At 41.7% G+C, this 19305-nt stretch overlaps 1 protein-coding gene across 2 annotated transcripts in view; it reads left to right on the top strand.

The window, feature by feature from the left end:
* DIP2A (disco interacting protein 2 homolog A) overlaps positions 1 to 19305 on the top strand; it is a 104952-nt gene that overhangs the window by 12553 nt on the left and 73094 nt on the right. For both annotated transcript variants that reach the window (XM_065750732.1, XM_065750734.1), the window contains exon 2: positions 8917 to 8988. In XM_065750732.1, coding sequence (XP_065606804.1) covers positions 8917 to 8988 — 72 coding nt within the window. The remainder of the gene's footprint in view (positions 1 to 8916; positions 8989 to 19305) is intronic.

Here is a 19305-nt window from a genome sequence, read left to right on the forward strand (position 1 = left end):
TTGAGTAAAGGAGGGAAATTTTCCTTAGTTTTTCTCCTGCTGTTAATATATTTGTAAAAGGGTTTCCTGTTCTCCTTTACAGCAGTAGCCAGCCTAATTTCAAGCTGGGCTTTAGCATTTCTAATTTTCTGCCTGCAGATCTTGGCCAGTTCTCTGTAGTCACCCCAAGTAGCCTGACCCATCTTCCAGAGGACATAGACTCTCCTTTTCTCTCGGAGTCTCAACAAAAGATCCCGGTTCATCCACACTGGTCTTTTGCTCCTCCGGCTTGACTTACAGGACTCCGGGACTGCCTGCTCCTGTGCCTTTAAGATTTCCATCTTGAAGAGCATCCAGGCTTCCTGGACCCCTTTACCCTTCAGGAGCAAGTCCCAAGGGACCCTTGCAACAAGTGTCCTGAACAGGTCAAAGTCTGCCCTCTGGAAGTCCAAGGTAATAGTATTGCTAGTCACCCTCTTGACGGCACCCAGAATAGCAAACTCCACCATTTCATGGTCACTCTGGCCAAGACAATCTCCAACCTTCACATCCCCTACTAGTCCTTCCCTGTTAGTGAAAAGTAGGTCAAGCAAGGCATCTCCCCTGGTAAGCTCTTGCACCAGCTGAGTCAGGAAGCAATCATCCACACATTCTAGAAATCTCAAGGACTGCTTCCTCTGCGCAGTATTGTATTTCCAGCATATATCAGGGAAGTTGAAGTCCCCCATGAGAACGAGTGCTGGCCATCGTGCAACATCTACGAGTTGTTTATAGAACATCTCATCTATTTCTTCATCCTGACTAGGTGGTCTGTAACAGACCCCCACCACGATGTCACTCCTAAGGACTATCCCCCTGATCCTTATCCATAGACACTCTACTTTGTCATTTCCAACCACTAGTTCTTCAACATCAAAACACTCTTTGATATAGAGAGCTATGCCACCACCCTTTCTTCCCTGTCTATCCCTTCTGAAGAGCTTGTAGCCATCAATCCCAGTATTCCAGTCATGGGAGAGGTCCCACCATGTTTCTGTAATAGCTACAAGGTCATAGTTAGCCTGCCTCACAATGGCTTCAAGCTCTTCTTGTTTATTGCCCATGCTGCGTGCATTGGTATAGATGCACTTCAGCTGAAATATCTGCCTCGCCCCTTTTTCCAGCACAGCCTCCTTAGGCTCTTTACTGGAGAGCCCTGTTTTATCCCCTTCCCCCGTCACAGCTAGTTTAAAGCTCTCTCAATGAGTCCAGCTAGCTCCTGTGCTAGGATTCGTTTCCCCCTTTGGGATAGGTGTGTCCCATCAACAGATAACAGGCCAGGAGCCGAGTAAACTGTCCCATGGTCAAAAAACCCAAAGTGTCTATCTCTACACCAACCTCTCAGCCAGTTATTCATCACTTGTGTTTTCCTAGCCCATTCTGTGTCCTTCACCGCCTCAGAAGGTATGGAAGCAAACACCACTTGTGCTCCCACCCCTTGAACTAATCGCCCTAATCCCCTAAAATCTTTTCATAGTTCGCAGACTTCTCTGAGATATTTCATTGCAGTCTGCCTGAACTACTAGTAATGGGTAGTAGTCGGTGGGGCGTATCAAGTCCGGGAGTCTTCTAGTAATGTCCCTGATCCGAGCCCCAGGGAGACAGCACACTTCCCTGCGGTTTGGGTCTGGTCTGCAAATGGGGCCCTCAGTTCCCTTTAGAAGGGAGCCACCCACTACGATCACCTTCCTTTCTTTCTTAGTAGCAGCAGTCTCAATGCACGGAGGTGACTGCCTTGCCATTGGTGACCTCCTGCAGGAATCTTCCTGCACTTCACCCCTTATCACCTCTTCAACTTCCAATGCTGCAAATCTATTGCTTAGGGGTATCTGGGGGCACTGGGGAGGCAGAGGGGGAGATCGCCCACGGCACCGAGTAGGGACTCTCTGCCAGCCCTCCCTATCCCTCAGATATCCCCCTTCTGCCCTACGGGGACAGGTCAGGGAGTCCACCAGAAACTGTGGGGGATCTCCCTGGTACCTTTCTCTCTGGCACTCTAGGGAGTTACTCCACCAGTCAATCTCCCTCTCACAGTCCCTGATAGCCCTCAGTCTCTCAACCTCCTCCTTCAATTCAACCACCATGTTAAGCAGATCTTCCACCTGCTCACACCTTGCACAGGAGAACTGCTTAGCACCCTCATCCAGTAGTAGCAGGCTCTGACACTCCTTGCAACCAGAGACCTGTGTAGCCACACTTCTAGGCAGACCTTCTGTCTGGGTCGCCACAGCCTTCTTAAGGCAAGCCCTCTGTCTTGTAGAGACCATGACAGAAATAAATAAATAAATAAATAAATAAATAAAAACAAAGAAACGAAAAAAAAAAAATTGAGAGTAAATAAATAAATAATGGTTTATAATAATATATATATAGATATGAATTGTAATGTGATACTTCGCGGCCCTCCCTGAGCCCTTCAGGGATATACCCCTTCAGCCCTAATCAGCTGAGGAGTGTGGGCGAGGGCGCTGAAACCCTGGCAACGCCTATGCCTCGTACCTCGTTAACACCTGCGCCTCGTTAACGCTTCGTTAACCTCGTTTACGCTTCGTTAATTATGTAAACTTCTTTATGAAAAAAATTGAGTTAGGATGTTTTCTAGAGTTATTTAAATATGGATGAGTTGGTGTAACTCAGTGCATAATGGTTTTAAGGATCTCTAAATGAGCCTCTGGAAAGGCCACATTTTCCAGGAGTAAAAATCAAAATGCTCTTGTGGGTTAATGAAGTCACAGTCAGTAAGTGGAAAGTAGCTCTGCTGGATTTTTTCCCCTCATGTTGGTAAAGGCTACAGAGAAAAGATTGGGGAAGTTGTGAGAAACTTGATGAGTTTGAATTTGTACAGGACCCATAGGGAGCTTCTACATATTAGATGAACTGAGATTCAATTGCTTTAAAATTCCTCATCTGTTTATAAAATGCACTGATACTATTGATCAGCAGTCAAAGTGAAGAAACTAATTATAGCCATTTGAAACCCTTAACTCTAAAGAAGATGTGCATCTTTTTGTGTTAGCTGTGTAGTTATTGTGGTCTAAAATAATGTGCAGCATTGAATCATTTGTCTGTGGGGAATAGTAATGGCTTTATCTTATGAATTTTTAAATGAAATCTTCAAACAATTTAAATGTCATCTGGGGTGTCAATTTAAAAATACTCGTGCATTTCCTTTGCTATCTCAAAATCTTTTAAGTCTTAGGGATAATTGAGATGTAATGTTGAGTCATGTCTTTGTGTGATGTAGTAACTTGTGTTGGGGGAAAACAAAAAAACCATTACAATTTCATCAGTTTGAAACAGATGAGTCCATTTCTGGCATTTATTTTGCCCCAGTCCTTTTTGGGGAGAACAGAAAGTAAACCTCAATTACATAGCTTAGTAATGCCTTCCTGAAAATGCAGTATTCAGACTTGATGGGTTACTTAAGAACTAAACAAAATACATTTTAGGAGCACTTCTGCAAAACTGATTTTTTGTAAGTTATTGAACTGTTGTGCTAGAAGCAGAGTTCAGGGAGCCTATGGAATAAGTGTAGATTGTAATCAGTACCCAGAGGTAACTGTGCCAGTTCCCTCACACCCAATTTAGATTTCCTGGCTGAGTTGCTGATACAGTCCAAGCTTTTCAAATGTTACTTCTAATTTTGCAGTGTAACACATTGAAACAGTGCAAAGATGTGTTCTGGGATTGGGGCAATAGGCACTTTTATAGGGGGATAAAAGTGCCTATTATATCTGGGATTGGGGCAATAGGCACAATACTCCTGGGGTGGGAGATGCCCAACCCCCAATTTCAACCATGTTTGGGCGACTGGAATGGCCTGTCCCCCAAACCCACCAGTCATCACTCTATTGCCCTTAAATTTTGATGGATCTCCATATATAATCGATGTTTCTGCACCAGTGTCTACCAAAGCCATTACTCTTTGCCCATCTGTTTGTGTCCAAAACGCTCACAGTCCTACGTAGGGCTTCCAGTCCCATCTGGAGGCCCTAAGGGAACCAGTGTCCCTTGTCAGTCCATGAACTTTGCCAGATCTTTTACCACAGGTGGCTCAGGCATTGCAGCCCATGACACCTATGGAGGTTTTTTCCTCCTATTTGGTACTATAAAATCAGCCAAATTCCAGGTTGCAGTAGGTGCTTCTTGTATTATTTGTATTCCCAGTTTTCTGGGAGTGCTCTGAAACTGTTGATCGTTTAACTGTTTCCATAACTGTAATAAAATATGGTTGGACTGCCCATCGACTTTAGCAAATGCAACCTCAGCCCGTGTAAGATCATTGAACATGGTTTTCAGAGACCCCATATGAGGCCAGATCGGGGTGTCCATGGGGCAGTGTTTTGGGTTCTAATTGGGAGGGCCTCGGCTTCCCCCACCATGCAGACATTGCCCCTAGTTCTTATGTGCTCCGTTTCCCCCAGGTCTGCTACCAGCTGAGCTGCTTGTTGGACATTGGCCTCTGAAGCTACAATTAGTATGGAGACCAGTGTCCCATAAAGATGAGAAGGGGCTTGCTGCAATATCAGGTCTCTCATACCTGCCATAAATTTTTCCGTGCCTGGACTTTCAAATGTGTCAGAATACGTGGCCTCACTCTTAGCCAGTTCTCGAATGTATGTTTGGAGGTCCTCCGTAGAGGACCATAAACCAGTATGAAGCAGTACATCTGTTTTATTGGGCCATGATAGATGGCATGCCGCCATCAACCAGTCTATAATAGGGTGGTTTTCATTGTTATACTAGATGGTGATCTTTGCCTCAGAGCTGGGTGTACAGTTATAGATGCTAGCTTGGACATCTCTGGCCCATTAACTAATACACTTTCACTCCTGCATCCCATAGTCTTAGGAGCCATGATGGTATGCTTTCCCTAGGCTTTTGATGGAGCTGCTGTACCAGGTCCACCAACTCATATGCTGCATATGGGCGAGCTGTCACATGCAAGCTTATTTCAGCAGGGGGCCATTGGTCAGGAGGCAGCCCTGCTGGTCTATCTTGCACTTTCTTTGTTTTCTGAGTTATAATTGGGTGGATCTCAAAGGGGTCCATCATAGGTGGAGCTTCGAGATCCAATTTAGAGATCTTGTACTCTGAGGTATCCAGGTCTGTTACCCCAGGGACCTGAGCATTTTTCAACAGTAGTGGCTAAGCTGTAATAGGGTGACCCCCTAAGTCCCAGGATTTGACCTGGGATTCATTGGTTCAAGGGGGGTAACATTCTGCCCCCTGCCCACTTGAAGTTATTCAAAATGAATGACATATATGTTGACTATTTTTTTTCTCAACCCTGCCTGGCTTGCCAATTGTAGGGTGAATCACCTGAAAGAAGAGTATCCACAGAAAATAAAGGAGGTGGATGGTATATTTTGTATGGCTTATCTGGGTGGTATACAGACAACACTGATGGTTGAGATTTGCCCAGGACTCCTCAGGGGAGAGATCTCCAGCAAGAGATCCTTTCCCAGTGGAGGTCAGCCCTTAAATGGGGTCTGGGAGAGGTGGAGCCAGACTCCACCCCTTCTGGTTACACAGGTGCATTGCCTTCACCTGTGCTCCTGCAGCTGACTCAATGCTCACCTCAGGTGATCCATCAGTGGTTCAGGCCCCAATTCAACAGTTCCCATACACCTGTGCAATACCCATTGTTAGCAGAGGAAGTAGGTAATGACTTAAAGCTAAGCTGCTCAATATTCTCTAGTGAGTAGCACTCTGATTCTGGGTGTACACGTATTTCTTGAAAGTGTGGATTTGCACTGAGGACTTTTGAAACTGAAACACACAATATAGCAAGGATGAGAAAAGTGTATTTCATTCACCTTTCTTCCTAATTTGTGAACTGTACGTAAAGCCTCTGTCTAGCAACTGCTTTGATGTTATAATGCTGAATTGATGGTACATGGATGTGTCAGAATGGAATTTTCTAATGGATTTAGTATTGCTTTGTCAATAGCAAAGCTCCAAAGTTTAGGCCAAGATGAAGCACATTTGACAGTTAATGGCATTGTAAATTAGGCAGCTGTGCCATATAACTGTGTACAAAGTGCAAAGCAGTCTTCTGTTAGTAAGAAATAGCCAGAGTTACATAACTTTCTTTTGTGTGTACATGCACCACAAGTCAAGATCTTCCTGAGGTTCTAGAATATTACTTGTATATTACTACAGTACTACCTTCACGTGCAGGTTACTCTAGAGTAGTGCTACTCTAAAGTAAGTTTAACGAGAGTGAATAAGTTCTTGCTGCAAATGAGAAATTAATTACAGTAACATAACAACATAATGGCAGAGCAACAAGGTCTTAGGCTACAGGGGATCTGCGTAGAGAAGATAGCAGTAAGCACAGAAAGATGAAAAAGAAGCTTTGGAAGGCCTGTAAAGCCTCACGTACACAGGGCTCTCCAGATGAGATGCCCTTACCTCCACTGCCAACCCTTAAATGAGGTCTGGGAAGGTGTGGATCCTGGTTCCACCCCCTCTGGTCACTCAGGTACATTACACACACCTGAAGTCCCCTGGGTTGGCCCTGCCTTCCCACAAGGTGTTTAGTCACTGTTTCAAGTAATGACTTAGCATTTCCACTACAACTATTTGTCAAAATTGGTACAGGTTTACTGCATCAGTTGTTAGGTATTACTTGCCTGCATCTAGGTCAGGCCTTTGAATAGTAAGTTTCCTTAAGAAACTCTCTCCCTGTTGATGCTAGGAACATTTTCTTGTCCTCTTTCTCTGAGGCTGTATCAGGAATACCTAAGTGTGCAACACATATATATGTTATGACATAGAAGCTGTCAGTCTCTGCTGTTTTGGTGCTCAGATAGCTGTAGTTTTCAGAGCTTTGCCATTAGCACAGGAGATGAATAATCCATTTGTGATTCTGCAGTCATCAGCCTTTGTATCAACTTTTGACTTCCCAGCTGTAACACTGTGTACTCAATGGTTGTTTCTCATCATAGTTCTTAGAAATCCCTTGTTTATTTTTGCTTTTACAGTGGACAAAAACCACAGGTGTCAGAGTAATTATTTACATAAATGTTTTTGTTTTACTGTGAAGTAAGTCAAAATCATGCAGCAATGTGACATTTCCTTTATAATTCTCCAAGTGATGTAAAATGGAATGCTAACTTGCTTCATTTCACAAATATTTGCCAAGCATGTTTAAAAGTTAGAATGTGGGGACTTCTGGAGTGTTTTTCCCACCCCAACCAGCACATCAGTACAGTGTCAATCTGTCCCTAAAGCTTTAATCTTTGTCTGGATTCATTTTTTTATCATAATTTCAAGTAGGTCAGGTTTTCCAAGCTGAGAACTGACAGCTCAGCCCATCCAGATTGGTGTCTAGCTTTGCACAGTTCTCAGCTGGTTTGCTGAGGCTGAGAAATGTCAGATTGCTTTTGAGTCATTTGATAACTAGGGCTAAGTGACAGCATCTGTGGCCCTGGTGTACCAGATGTGGCTCAGAGTCCATTTCTGGAAGGGGTGATGGATTACAAGGAAACCAGAATGCTGGGTTAATTCCACTGCGGAGGTGGGAGCTATGGTCCAGGAGGATTCACCCAGAGAGGAACAAAGAAGTCCTTGGTACACCTTTCTGACCTGCTGGTCAGGGCTGCAAAAATCTGTGAAGATGCTTTAGACTCTTCCTAACCTGATTCAAGGAAGATGCTTGGATTCAACATTTCTTTTTTTCCAGTCACATCATTGAATTTGCAGAAGTTTTAGATTCTAAATTGAATGAGACTTTCTTTTCAATACTGCCATTTGTGCTGCTGCTTCTACAACATACCTCTTCAGCTGGATGATTCCTTGCAAGTAGTCCATCTGTGGGAGTTTGATTTAAGGATTAAGTCTTTATGGAGTGGTGAAAATTGCTGTCCTCGCTGAAGTATGGCAAATTTGGACAGCATTTGTCACTCAGAGTATTTGCTGAGGGGTTCTTCAGTCATCTGAATTACTGCTGTTTTAAGATGAACTGTTCTTCCTTCTTGTGCTGCTTGTCCTTTTTTCCCACCAGCATGGAAAATGAGAATCTTTTTTTATATCCTCTTTATTTAACTGTAGAAATGCTTTATTTAAAGAGCATACATTTTAATCAGCTGTACCTGGTCACGTTTAGTTTGTGTGTCATATTTTTTTATGATTGTATAATGAGATGTAGAAACATAACTGTGTATTTGATATTACGTATTTCTTCTCTTACAATCTTTTCTACTTAGCAGAAATGATTGTCAAATGATTGTTTGCGATCATTTTTTGTGTCTATGGTGAAATCTGTAAAATTGGTGAAGCTCATTAGCTTAAAAATGAAAAGATCTTGTTAAGCTTGCAGCTAGTTTTACACGAAGGCTTTTTGTTCTGTTGGTAGAATTACAGAAGCACCAGATTCTGGAAGGCCTCAAACTTATCTGAGGTTTATGTGGAAATCTTCCTTGTATTCTGCTCCATGCTATATCATGTTCTAACAATGCATCTATCAAAATGGTTGAATGTAGGACTCCCAGAGGCCTACCCAGGGATTCCAGAGCCCGTTGGCACAGGCCTTGGTGAAGCAAGTGTCTGATGCAACAGAAGCTCACAGTCAGATTGGTCATCCCTTGCTGGTTTACATTACCCTGTAAATCTGTGGGGCTGCTTGCTGCATCATGGAGTGTACCTCTAGAATCAGGTTTAGCATAGGTGCTGCAGATAAAGCAACTCTTTCCCTGTTACATATCTGTAAGGTTTAAGACACTTCTACTCATTTGTGGTATATGGCTGTGAATTGCTTCTCTGTCACGGGGTTTTTTTGATTGCTAATCTGACTTATTCAAAGTTAACAAGTTTCTTTACAGCTATTAAGAAAATGAGAGTGATTATTTCAGTACTATTCCACACTATATGAATTTATTTTTGTTTCTTTAGGTGATATCACTCAGAAAGGCTATGAGAAGAAAAGAGCAAAGCTGTTGGCACGGTACATACCACTAATTCAAGGTAAGAGAGTGCCTCATGTTAAATCTATAACTGCTCTTTAAATAGAGTAGATGAGTCTAGTAATATTTGTTTGATTGGCATAGCATCTAACTGGTAGTGAAACATGGCTATTTTTGTGGAACAAGAAAGAAATGTCAAATGTTTTTGTTTACTTTATATGCAGTGTTAAATGGTAACTTGATGTTTTTCCAACTTAATGAACCTATGAACCTATAATTTCCTTTAGTATGAGAACTGCATCTAAGACATTACAATAACTTCAGTAACAAGTAATGTTATTCCTGAATACAAATTGGCTAGTTCCATTCAAAGACAGCACTAATCGTCATTCCTACTCTTTCATATTCTTTTACTACTAGTTCTCCCTTCTCTCCTAGTTCCTTCAAAATACTGTCTTTATTATAAACTATTACATATTTCATCTCATTATTACCAGACTCTAAATTCAATGGCCAAAAAGCTAAAGGAGCTATAATAACCCTAGTCCAGTTTACCACAGCTTTGGAGATTGATATTACTATGAGAAAAAATAAAAAGAGAAACAAGTTTAAGTGGAACTGACAATGAGAAGCTCTACATAGATGAGAAAAAAGTTAGTAGGTATTGCTTTAGAATGTTACACTCTCAGAGGAGAGAAAAGAGGCAGTAATCCTGAGACTTGGGTCATGGTTTAGTTCAGCTTTACAGGAGTTTGTGATCAGAAAAAGTAGTAAGCATCCCTGGCTGTTTTTGTACCAGTTGTTGAACTAGTTGATAGTTTCTTTGTCTTGTATTCTTGAAATGGTGACCTGTGTAGTTCATAGCAACACAGACAGAATTTTTATTCCCTTATTGGGCTCAGGAAAAATGGAATCCATTAACTGCTCATGTCTTTTATGTTCTCTACTTGTCTTTATATAATTTTTCTAGTTTGTTTTTTTTTTAATGTTGTTGATTCCCACAAGTTAGCAGGGGGCAGCCTCTAGTCATCAAGTCTTTATTTTAAAAAATAAATCTTGATTTTGATTGGATCATCTGTTTCAAACTGAAGGCACTCAGAAGTGTCTCGCTGAGGTAACTTCGTGTAATCCTGGACAATAATTTGAAGGAGGCATGTCCCACATAGATTGCATTAGAAACCATCTGTCTCCTAGTTTTTCTGTCATTGTGTATTAGGCTTTAGGATTTTTTTCAACTAAAAACAGAATAATGTAACTTGAATCTTAAAATGTAGAGCAGCATAGAGTGTTGCTTCTCTATCCTCTTAGACTTTTTGCTACTTGAATTTTTTTTTGTTTTTCCTATCCATCTTGTGGAGAGGTTCAAAATTAGCTGATCCCAACTTTTGTCCTACTTTCCTGACACCTCAGATATATTTCTAATATATCTGAGTACCTGATTTGTCTACTGTTTCTGCCTTGCTTTGCATTAAGATGACAGAAATCTGGGTTTCATGTGCTAAAAACAGAGTGGATAAGCTGTCTGCCTGTGGGCGCAGTGAACAGTACTTTGGCAAAAACTTGGCTTACAACCCTTTTTCAGTTTCCTGACATATGTTCTATTAACCTAGTTCTACCTCAGAATTTTGTTAATTGACACAGCTTCAGAATGGTTCAGATGATGTGTAGGAGTCTCAATAGCTTTGAGCCTGGAGTAATTTTTTTTATCATTAACAATTTTATCACAGAATTTTTGTTGGGTTTTTTTACTAATTTTCTTTGCTCCTTAGTTTCTGTAGTAGAATTAGGTTTCCCATTGTCCCATTTTTTTCCCATTGTTCCCATTTCCCCATATTTTTGCCAACTGAAAGGTATCAGTGTTTTAGATTTGAAGAGGTCTTAGTCTGTCATTTGACTGCCCCAGCACTAATTATTCACGTCTTCCTAAATTTGATTTGGTCATAATTTCTTTTCCAGTTATGTGTGCTGTCTTGTCTTCTTTTCTCTGGAAGGATGCAGTAAGGGATGGTATCGAAGGCCTTACTAAAATTCAGAAAAACTATATCTGCCACATTCCCTTCATCCCCTGATCAGGTGTCCATCCCATAGTAGGAGATCAAACTACAAAACGACTTTCTCTTCATGAACCCATGTTTCACGCTCTGAGATACTACCCACACACTGGAATATCAAGTGGTCCTAAAAAGAAGCACTTCAACAACCAAAACACATTTGAAATACAACAGAAAAATGTCACTGAATGTTGGCTACACAGGAAAATATCTAGAAGAAAGTACAGAATGTGCTCCCTATTAGGGCAGCACGCTCAGGGACGCAAGGTGACCAAGTTTCACTGAAAACCTTGCTCATTTTATGATGTAATTTCTTGAACCTTTTACTCCTATACATCCAAATGCATCTTTGCAAGGTGTCTGGTGCCATTCATCATTCTGAAGCTTTGCACAGCAGCATACCAAGTTGCTTATAATTTAAGCACTTCCTCACAACTTTATATGAATTTGGCGTGGCAGAGATCTAAGTCAGACTGCTGTCAAGGTTTGCTATTTGTAAACACTTGCAGAGTACAAAAATAAAATATTTGGTTGGATCAGTGGAACATAATACATTATAATCAGTATTTCTGTATAACTAGATACTTCTATGCCTTTTAAGTGAAATGTAACGTTACGACTCTTCATAACTGTAGGCTTAAACGTGCTTTTGACAGCAGATAGCTTCAACCTCTTAACCTGTAATTTCTACTAGAGGGTTAAAAAATGTGTTTTCAGGACATGGACTATTACAAGTGATTACTGAACATGAAATAAATATTTCACTGTACTCATCTGTGCTATGTTGGTAACTGTAAATTTATTTTCATTGGTTACAATACCATTATACTAGAATTCTGCTGATGTTCCAGACACTTGTAATCATTTCAAAGCTTATTTACCCTAAAGGGGAGATAAAATTCCACCCTCACAGGTTCTGAGAGACCAGTCATTTGAAGGTAGTCTTTGTTCCCTTTCATTAAATATGAATTATTGTGGAACTATCCTTTGCTGCTAATTTTGTTTTGTTTTGGTTTAATTTTTGTTTTTAATCTTGGCTAATATCACTGTTCCAAAAACTGACTGTCCCTCTGATCTCTTGTTGTGCTGTCCCCTTGCCTTTCTCCTTTTCTCAAGATAGAAGCTTTTAAGCTGTGACCTTGAATAAAATGTCTCCTCCAAGTTTCTGGTGAGAAAGTGATCTTCAGGTAAACAATTGCTAGATTCATATTTAAAGACAAATGCAGTAATATGGCAGTCCTGTTAAGACTGAAAAGGTTATGTGCTGTGTCTTACCATTTTACTCATTCTGCCTGTCATTATTTTGTGGTCCTGAAAAATTTTGGAGAAAGACTTTTGCCTGAAAAGACTGCTCTCCAACTTCTCTGAACATACAGGCTTACCCGATGAAGATATAATCTCTCTATTAACCTTGCTTTATGAATATTCCTGAGTTGTTTAAGTTGTGCTGCTAATTGTGATGCAGTTTTCTTAACCAGTCAAGAATTTGACAGAAGTCATTCTACCTACGGAACCTGAAGGTGAAATTTTGAATAAATTACAACTTCATTAGGAAGCATTGCTGGCAAACCAAGGCATTTTTGCTTTGCATTTTTAGGAAAACGTTTCTCTGAACTATCTTCCATTGCAGATTTTGGTGTCATTTACTTGTGAAATGAACTTTCTTGTTTCATAGGCATAGGATTATAGAATGGTTTGGGTCGGAAGGGACCTTTATGATCATGTAGTTCCAACCTCCTTGATATAGGCAGGGATACCTCTCTATAAACCAGGTTGCTCAAAGTGCCATCCAGCCCAGCCTTGAATGCTTCCAGGGAGGGGGCATTCACAAGCTCACTGAGCAACCTGTTCCAGTGTCTCACCACCCTCACAGAAAAGAATGTCTTCCTGTTATCCAGTCTAAATTTTCCTTCATCCTGTCACTACCTTCCATGTCTCAGGACTGGACATGATACTCCAGGTGGAATCTCACAAGAGGAGATTAGAGGGCAGAATCATGTCTCTCAACCTGCTGATCACACTTCCCTTGATGCAACCCAGGATATGGTTGGCCTGGGCTGCAAGTGCACATAGCCAGTTCCTGTTGAATCTTTCATCAGTCAGCTCTGCCAAATCCTTCTCATCAGGGCTGCTTTCAAGCCATTCTCTGCCTGACCTGTATCTGTGCTCATGATTGCCCCAACCCAGATGCAGGACCTTCCACTTGAGCTTGTTGAACTTCATAAGGTTGGTGTGGATCCACCTCTTAAGCCTATCTAGGTCCCTCTGGTGAGCATTCCTTCCCTCTAGCATGTCAGCTGCACTGCTGAGCTTGGTATCATGACTTGCTGAGGGTGCACTCAATCCCACTGTCCATGTCACCTACAAAGATGTTAAGTAATACCAGCCCCAACACCAATACCTGAGGAGCACCACTCATCACCAGTCTCTACTTGGATGTTGAGTCACTGGCCACAACTCTCTTAGTGTGACCATTCAGCCAATTCCTTATCCAGCAAGCAATCCAGTCATCAAATCAATTTTCTCCAACTTAGCAACCAGGATGTCATGCAGGACAGTGTCAAATGCTTTGCACAAGTCCAGGTAAATGATGTCAGTTGTGCTTCCTTTATCCACTGATGCTGTAAGTCTATCATAAAAGGCCACCAAGTTTGTCAGGCATGACTTGTCCTTGGTGAAGCCATGCTGGTTACCACCAACCACCCCATCTTAATTTTCTGTGTGCCTTAGTAGGGGCTTCAGGAGGATCCATGATCTTGCCAGGCACAGAGGTGAGACTGACAGGCCTGTAATTCCCTGGATCTTGTTTTTACTTTCTTGGAAGGGAGGGTTATGTTTTTCCAATCAGTGAGAACTTCACCAGACTGCCATGATCTTTCATATGTGATGGATAATGGCTTGGCATCTTCATCTGCCAGTTCCCTCAGAACCAATGGGTGAATCTTGTTGGATCACGTGAACTTGTGCACCTTCAGGTTCTTCAGATGGTCTCAAACCCCATCTTCACTGACAGCAAGCACATCAACCTTCTCCAGGTTCTTACTTCTGGTTTCTGCAACAAGGGCAGTGTGGCTAGAGCCATTCCTGGTGAAGACTGGGGCAAAGAAATCATTGAGCACCTCAGCTTTCTCTGTATCCCTCGTGACCAGGACTCCAGTTTCCTTCCAGAGAAGGCCCTTCTTTTTGTCGCTGAAATATCTGTAGAATTTCTTCTTGTTCCCTTTTATGCTCCTGGCTAGTTATAATTCTGTCTGAGTTTTAGCTTTCCTAACCTGATCCCTGGTTGCTCAGAAACTTCTTTGTAGTCCTCCCAAGTAATGTGTTCCTGCTTCCACTCCCTGTAGTCTTTCTTTCTGAGCATAAGTAAGCCCAGGAGCTCCTTGTTGATCCTCCTGGCATTCTTGCCTGCCTTCCTTTTTCTCAGGGTGCACTGCCTCATGACTTGCAGGGGATGGTTCTTGAATACCATCCGTCTTTCTTGGGCCCCTCTTCTCTCCCAGGCTTTCTCCCATGTTACCCTGACAATCAGTTCCCTGAAGAGTTCAAAGTCTGCTCTCCTGAATTCGAGTAGGAAGCTTGCTGTGCACCCTCGTTGACCCCCTGAGGATTTTGACCTCTACCATTTTGTGGCTGTTAGAGCCAAGGCTGCCTTTGAGCTTCATATTACTCACTGGTTAGTGAGGACAAGGTCCAGCATTGCACCTTGTCTCGTGGGTTCCTATGCTACTTGGAAGAGGAAGTTATCAGCAACACATTCCAGGAACCTCTTCCATTTCTGGTGCATTGCTGTGTTGTCCCTCCATCAGATATTGGTGTGGTTGAAGTCCCCCCCATGAGGACCATGTTTTATGAATGTGAAGCTGCTCCTATGTGTTTATAGAAGGCCTCATCCATTTGCTCTTCCTGATAGCAGAGACCCACTGTGATGTCTCCTTCCCTTTAGCCCTAACACTTAAGCTCTTTGTCAGAATCACTGAATCACATCAGTGTCTAGAGGCAAAAAAAAAACCACATGAATTCTTTCAAACCTCCAGTATTTGGTATCAGTTGTAATTAGAATCATGAGCAGCCATGGAATTTCAGCATATGCTGCATTCCACTGATTTTTCTCAGACACATCAGCATCATCTCCAGTTCTCATTGTTGCTATTGCTTTGGCTTTCTGTGATTTAATGTGGTGGTTCTGAACAAAAAAGATGAATGTGAGCCAGCAGTGTGCTCTTGCAGCTGAGAAGGACAGCAGCATCCTGGGCTATGTCAACAGAAGTGGCAGAAGGGAGAGGGAGGAGATTGTCCCCCTCTACCCTGGCCCTTGTGAGGCCCCATCTGGAGTTACTGTGTGCAGCTCTGGGGCTCCCAGTACAGGAGGAATGTGCAGCTGTTGGGATGGGTCTAGAAGAGGACCGTGAAGGTGGCAGAGGGCTGTAGAACCATGAAGATGGTCAGAGGTCTGTAACACTTCTCCTATGAAGAAAGGTTGAAAGAGCTGGGCTTGTTCAGCCTGGAGAAGAGAAAGCTGCAAGGAGACCTCATTGTGGCCTTCCAGTACCTGAAGGAAGCTTGCAGGCAGGAAGGGGACCAACTTTTACATGATCCGGTAGTGATAGAACAAGTGATAGTGATATAGTGACATAGTGGTGAGAGAAGGAGGATTTTAGGTTAGATGTCAAGAAGAAATTTCTTACTCAGCAGTGAGGAAATGGAATGAGGTTGCTCAGAGATGAACCATTCCTGGAAGTGTCCAAGGCCAGGTTGGATGGGATACTGGGCAGCCCCCGTGGCAGGGCAGGCTTTGAACTAGATGATCTTTAAGGTCGCTTCCAACGTAAGCTGTCCTATGATACAATTCATTCTTCAACAGAATACAGCAGGCACACTTGTACCACCTGAGAATGTGCCTTCTGGAAGTCATGGATTGGAGGCAGTGTTCAAAGATAACAGTAAAACTGTAGTCAATCAAGTGTGTATGTGTGGTGGAATCCTGTGAAGGAATCGATGTCAGATTTACTTTAAATGGTTTGGTCTTTAGGACACAATGGCAGGTTTTTATCTCCCTGCTCAATGTGTCCATCAGGGAGGTAATATTGGGTATGGCAGCAAGAATGGTGAGCATGATCTTATATAATTCTCTGTAATCCACTGCCATTCTCCACGTGCTATCTGACTTTCTTACTGTCCCTATGGGAGAAATTATGCATACTTCTAAAAGCTCATTTTCATCTTTCAGTCCTTACTCAGAGGTATGATATACATTAACAGTAGCAGCCATGCTGCAGCAGATGACACTATTACTCTTTCCTCTGTTGTTAGAGAAAGTTTGGTCTAATTTAGTCAAGAATTCTGTCATCTTGGAAGGGGATTTAATAATGGGACTGTTGTCACCTACGGGTCTCCATTCTTTAATAAACTGTGCAGCACTCAGCCATAGGGAGCCCAGTTGTTATGATCATTCAGTGCTATCAGCTAAGCCAGCTTTTCATTTGTGCTCTAATCTGAGACAAATGAAAGCATACCAAGGCATCTTTCACTTCTGTTATTTATGCTGTTTTATATTTACGTTGGAAAAGGAGTTTATTTACTGAAATGCATAATTAAGGTGAAATAGTTTTAAAGGGAACAAGTCGATTGTTTTATTAAATCACATGATTTTTTATGTATTTATTTTAATAAGGAAAAGTGTATATAGATGTATGTGGAGCATTTTGAGGCCTAAGAAAGGAATGCTATTCAGTGTTCTTTACTTGTAAATATTTTTCCAAGAGCTAATTGCTACGGTGTCAACTTCTTGAGGAGCCAAGGCTTTATAAAAGCAGTTGGAAAATGTTAAGAAAAACAAGTATAATTAGTGATAGTAGGCCAATAATAAAACTGAATTTTACTGTCAAAGTTGATCTTGTTGTATTTTTTTTGTTGTCATTGGTTGGTTGGTTTGTTTTGGTGTTGGGTTTTTTCTGGGGGGTAGTGGTGGGTTTTTTTGTTTGTTCTTAAGGAGCAAAAGTTAAGTACCAATGGATGCACACAGGAATTGTTTAATAAAGTTTTTACATGCCTGTATTTATTTAATTGTCTTTTCTGCTTGTCTACTACTTCCCGACTATTACTAGTTCAAATAAAATACACTATTATACTGCACAAATTCTGATATGATTTGCTTTGCAATTTTCCTAAGCTCTGGATTTCCCACTTAGGGCCTTTTAGGGCTGTTGAAAACCTCAAAATATTAACATGAGCATTACCCCTTTTTTCCTCTAGTTATTCTTGAAAACAAATGAAATATTTTGGCACCGAGACCTAATCAAAAAGATGAAGGGGGGGACTTATGTGCAGTGAGACTGGATCAAGAGTTTATTTCTGTGTAAAACAGATTATTTAAGTTGGATGCCTGCCCCAAATAATTGTATTGCAAAACTCCTTAAAACGTTTGCAGAAGGGTGTGGTAATGGCAAGTATGGATTGGTTGCATGTATGAGCTTAGCAGTTGAGAGGTTTGACAAAAGGCTTTTCATAAGCAAGCCTCTAGATAAAAGTGCAAGCCAACTTTTCTGGTCTGTTCAGAAATTTCCCAGTTGCTTAAAGCTAGTGTTAGTATCAGTGTCCTGACCAATTCTTTGGGTATTGACTGAGCAGCAAAACCAACCATAAAATCCTGGGTCCATTCTGTTTGATGTGTTCTGCTAAACAGCAGATTGGTGTTAGCTGTTAGCTAAGGGACTTAGTACAGTGCTGCTTCACACTTTCTCTGTTAGTGTGTTTCTGCCATAATTCCTCCTGAAGAAGCTGAGATGCAAGCTTGGAATGGGAAACAGCCCCCTTGTGGGTGTTGCTGGCTCTCATCTGTAGGACAAGACCCTCTTCTCCATTATTGTATAGGCATACTATAGGAACATAAAAGCTGCAGCAAAAGAAATCTGGAGAAGGCTTTTGGGGGGGGAAAAGAATAGGAGAAAGACCAAGGTGTCTCACTGAAAGGGAAAACACAACTCCATTATAAAGAAAAACCCTATTGTGCTTGAATGGGAGGGAGTGATCATAAGACATTCAAAAGTGGTACCACAAAAGTAAGAAGAAAGTTGCCATCTAACTTGTCAGACAGGGCCAGGGAGATGTCTGCCACAGGCATTAATTTTGTTTCTGTTTGTAGATGCTCTGTTACTTGCTGTGCCATTGCTGCTTCTCCTTGTCACTCTGATATTGCTAAATAGCCCATAAAATTGGATTAAAAGTTTCAAGACCACAGTTAGAAACTGAGAGACCACCAGAACCCTTAAGTGTAGTGAGTCAGTATGTTCTGGTTCTTCTTTCACCTTCCTCCCTGTGTTGGCTATAAAAGGTGCCCAGAAGGAGATATTCTGCAGTCATGATAAAGCTTTTTGATCTTCTCTCAGAGGAACTGGAGAGCAGCAAAGGTTTATTGAGAAATAACGTCCTTCACTGATACTGCCTAGTGCAACAGTATCATAGGGCAGTGTCTGTGTAATTCTAGTGTTGAACACGTGCAGTCATATGTCATGAAAAGAGCAGAGGAAGGATCACTTCCCTTTTGAAGGAGAAGGGAGGCTTCAGGGTTGAGTTTTTCTAGTGCTATGGGCTGGTATTGAAAAATGCATAATGGCATTCTGTCATGCGTAGGCACTTCTACTTCCCACAACTCTTAGAAATCTTTCCTATGTCCCTCTTGACTTCAATACAGCAGACTGGTTCCACTTTGAGTTCAGAAATCTAAATTATAAATTTAATTCTGTCCTTTCTCTATGTCCTTATTCTTTTTAAAGCTCTGGTTTCAATTAACTGGAAGGTTTGTTTGGTTGGTTGGTTTGGTTTTTATTATTTATTCCATGTTTTTCTCTGTCACCTGTTCTCCATCTCATGGTGTAATTCCTTGTCTTTTACCAGAAGTGATTTCTTTGGCTTTCTTTCTGAACAGCTCAAGGTGTAGATCCATAACCTCTGTTCTACCTTTACTATGTTATTTGTGTCTACATGAGCTACTGCTGCTGGTTCATCCACAGTATTTTGCAAGACCATGTTCAGATAACATAGTGAGAACTTCTACCTTGACAACCATCTGGCACATCATTATACTTGCTGCTGGGAACCTTGGCAGTCAGTTCACAGTAGAAACTTCTCAAACAATAGGCTTTTTTCAGTGGAGGAGTATGAGTTCAAAAGGGTTTGTCTATCTTAAGGAGCAGACACATTCATGGAATTCTTTCTCTTTGTTAGTACGCTGCCTTCTTGCATAACATATTTTTTCCTCTGTTGGGACTGCTAATGTGGAAGTAGGATTGCTTTGTGATGTCCCTGAATTACCTTGTGGAACTTCCTTT

The sequence above is a fragment of the Cyrtonyx montezumae genome, unplaced genomic scaffold (genome assembly GCF_038088225.1).
Source record: "Cyrtonyx montezumae isolate F1298 unplaced genomic scaffold, pur_monq_1.0 scaffold_7, whole genome shotgun sequence".
Taxonomy (NCBI): domain Eukaryota; kingdom Metazoa; phylum Chordata; class Aves; order Galliformes; family Odontophoridae; genus Cyrtonyx; species Cyrtonyx montezumae.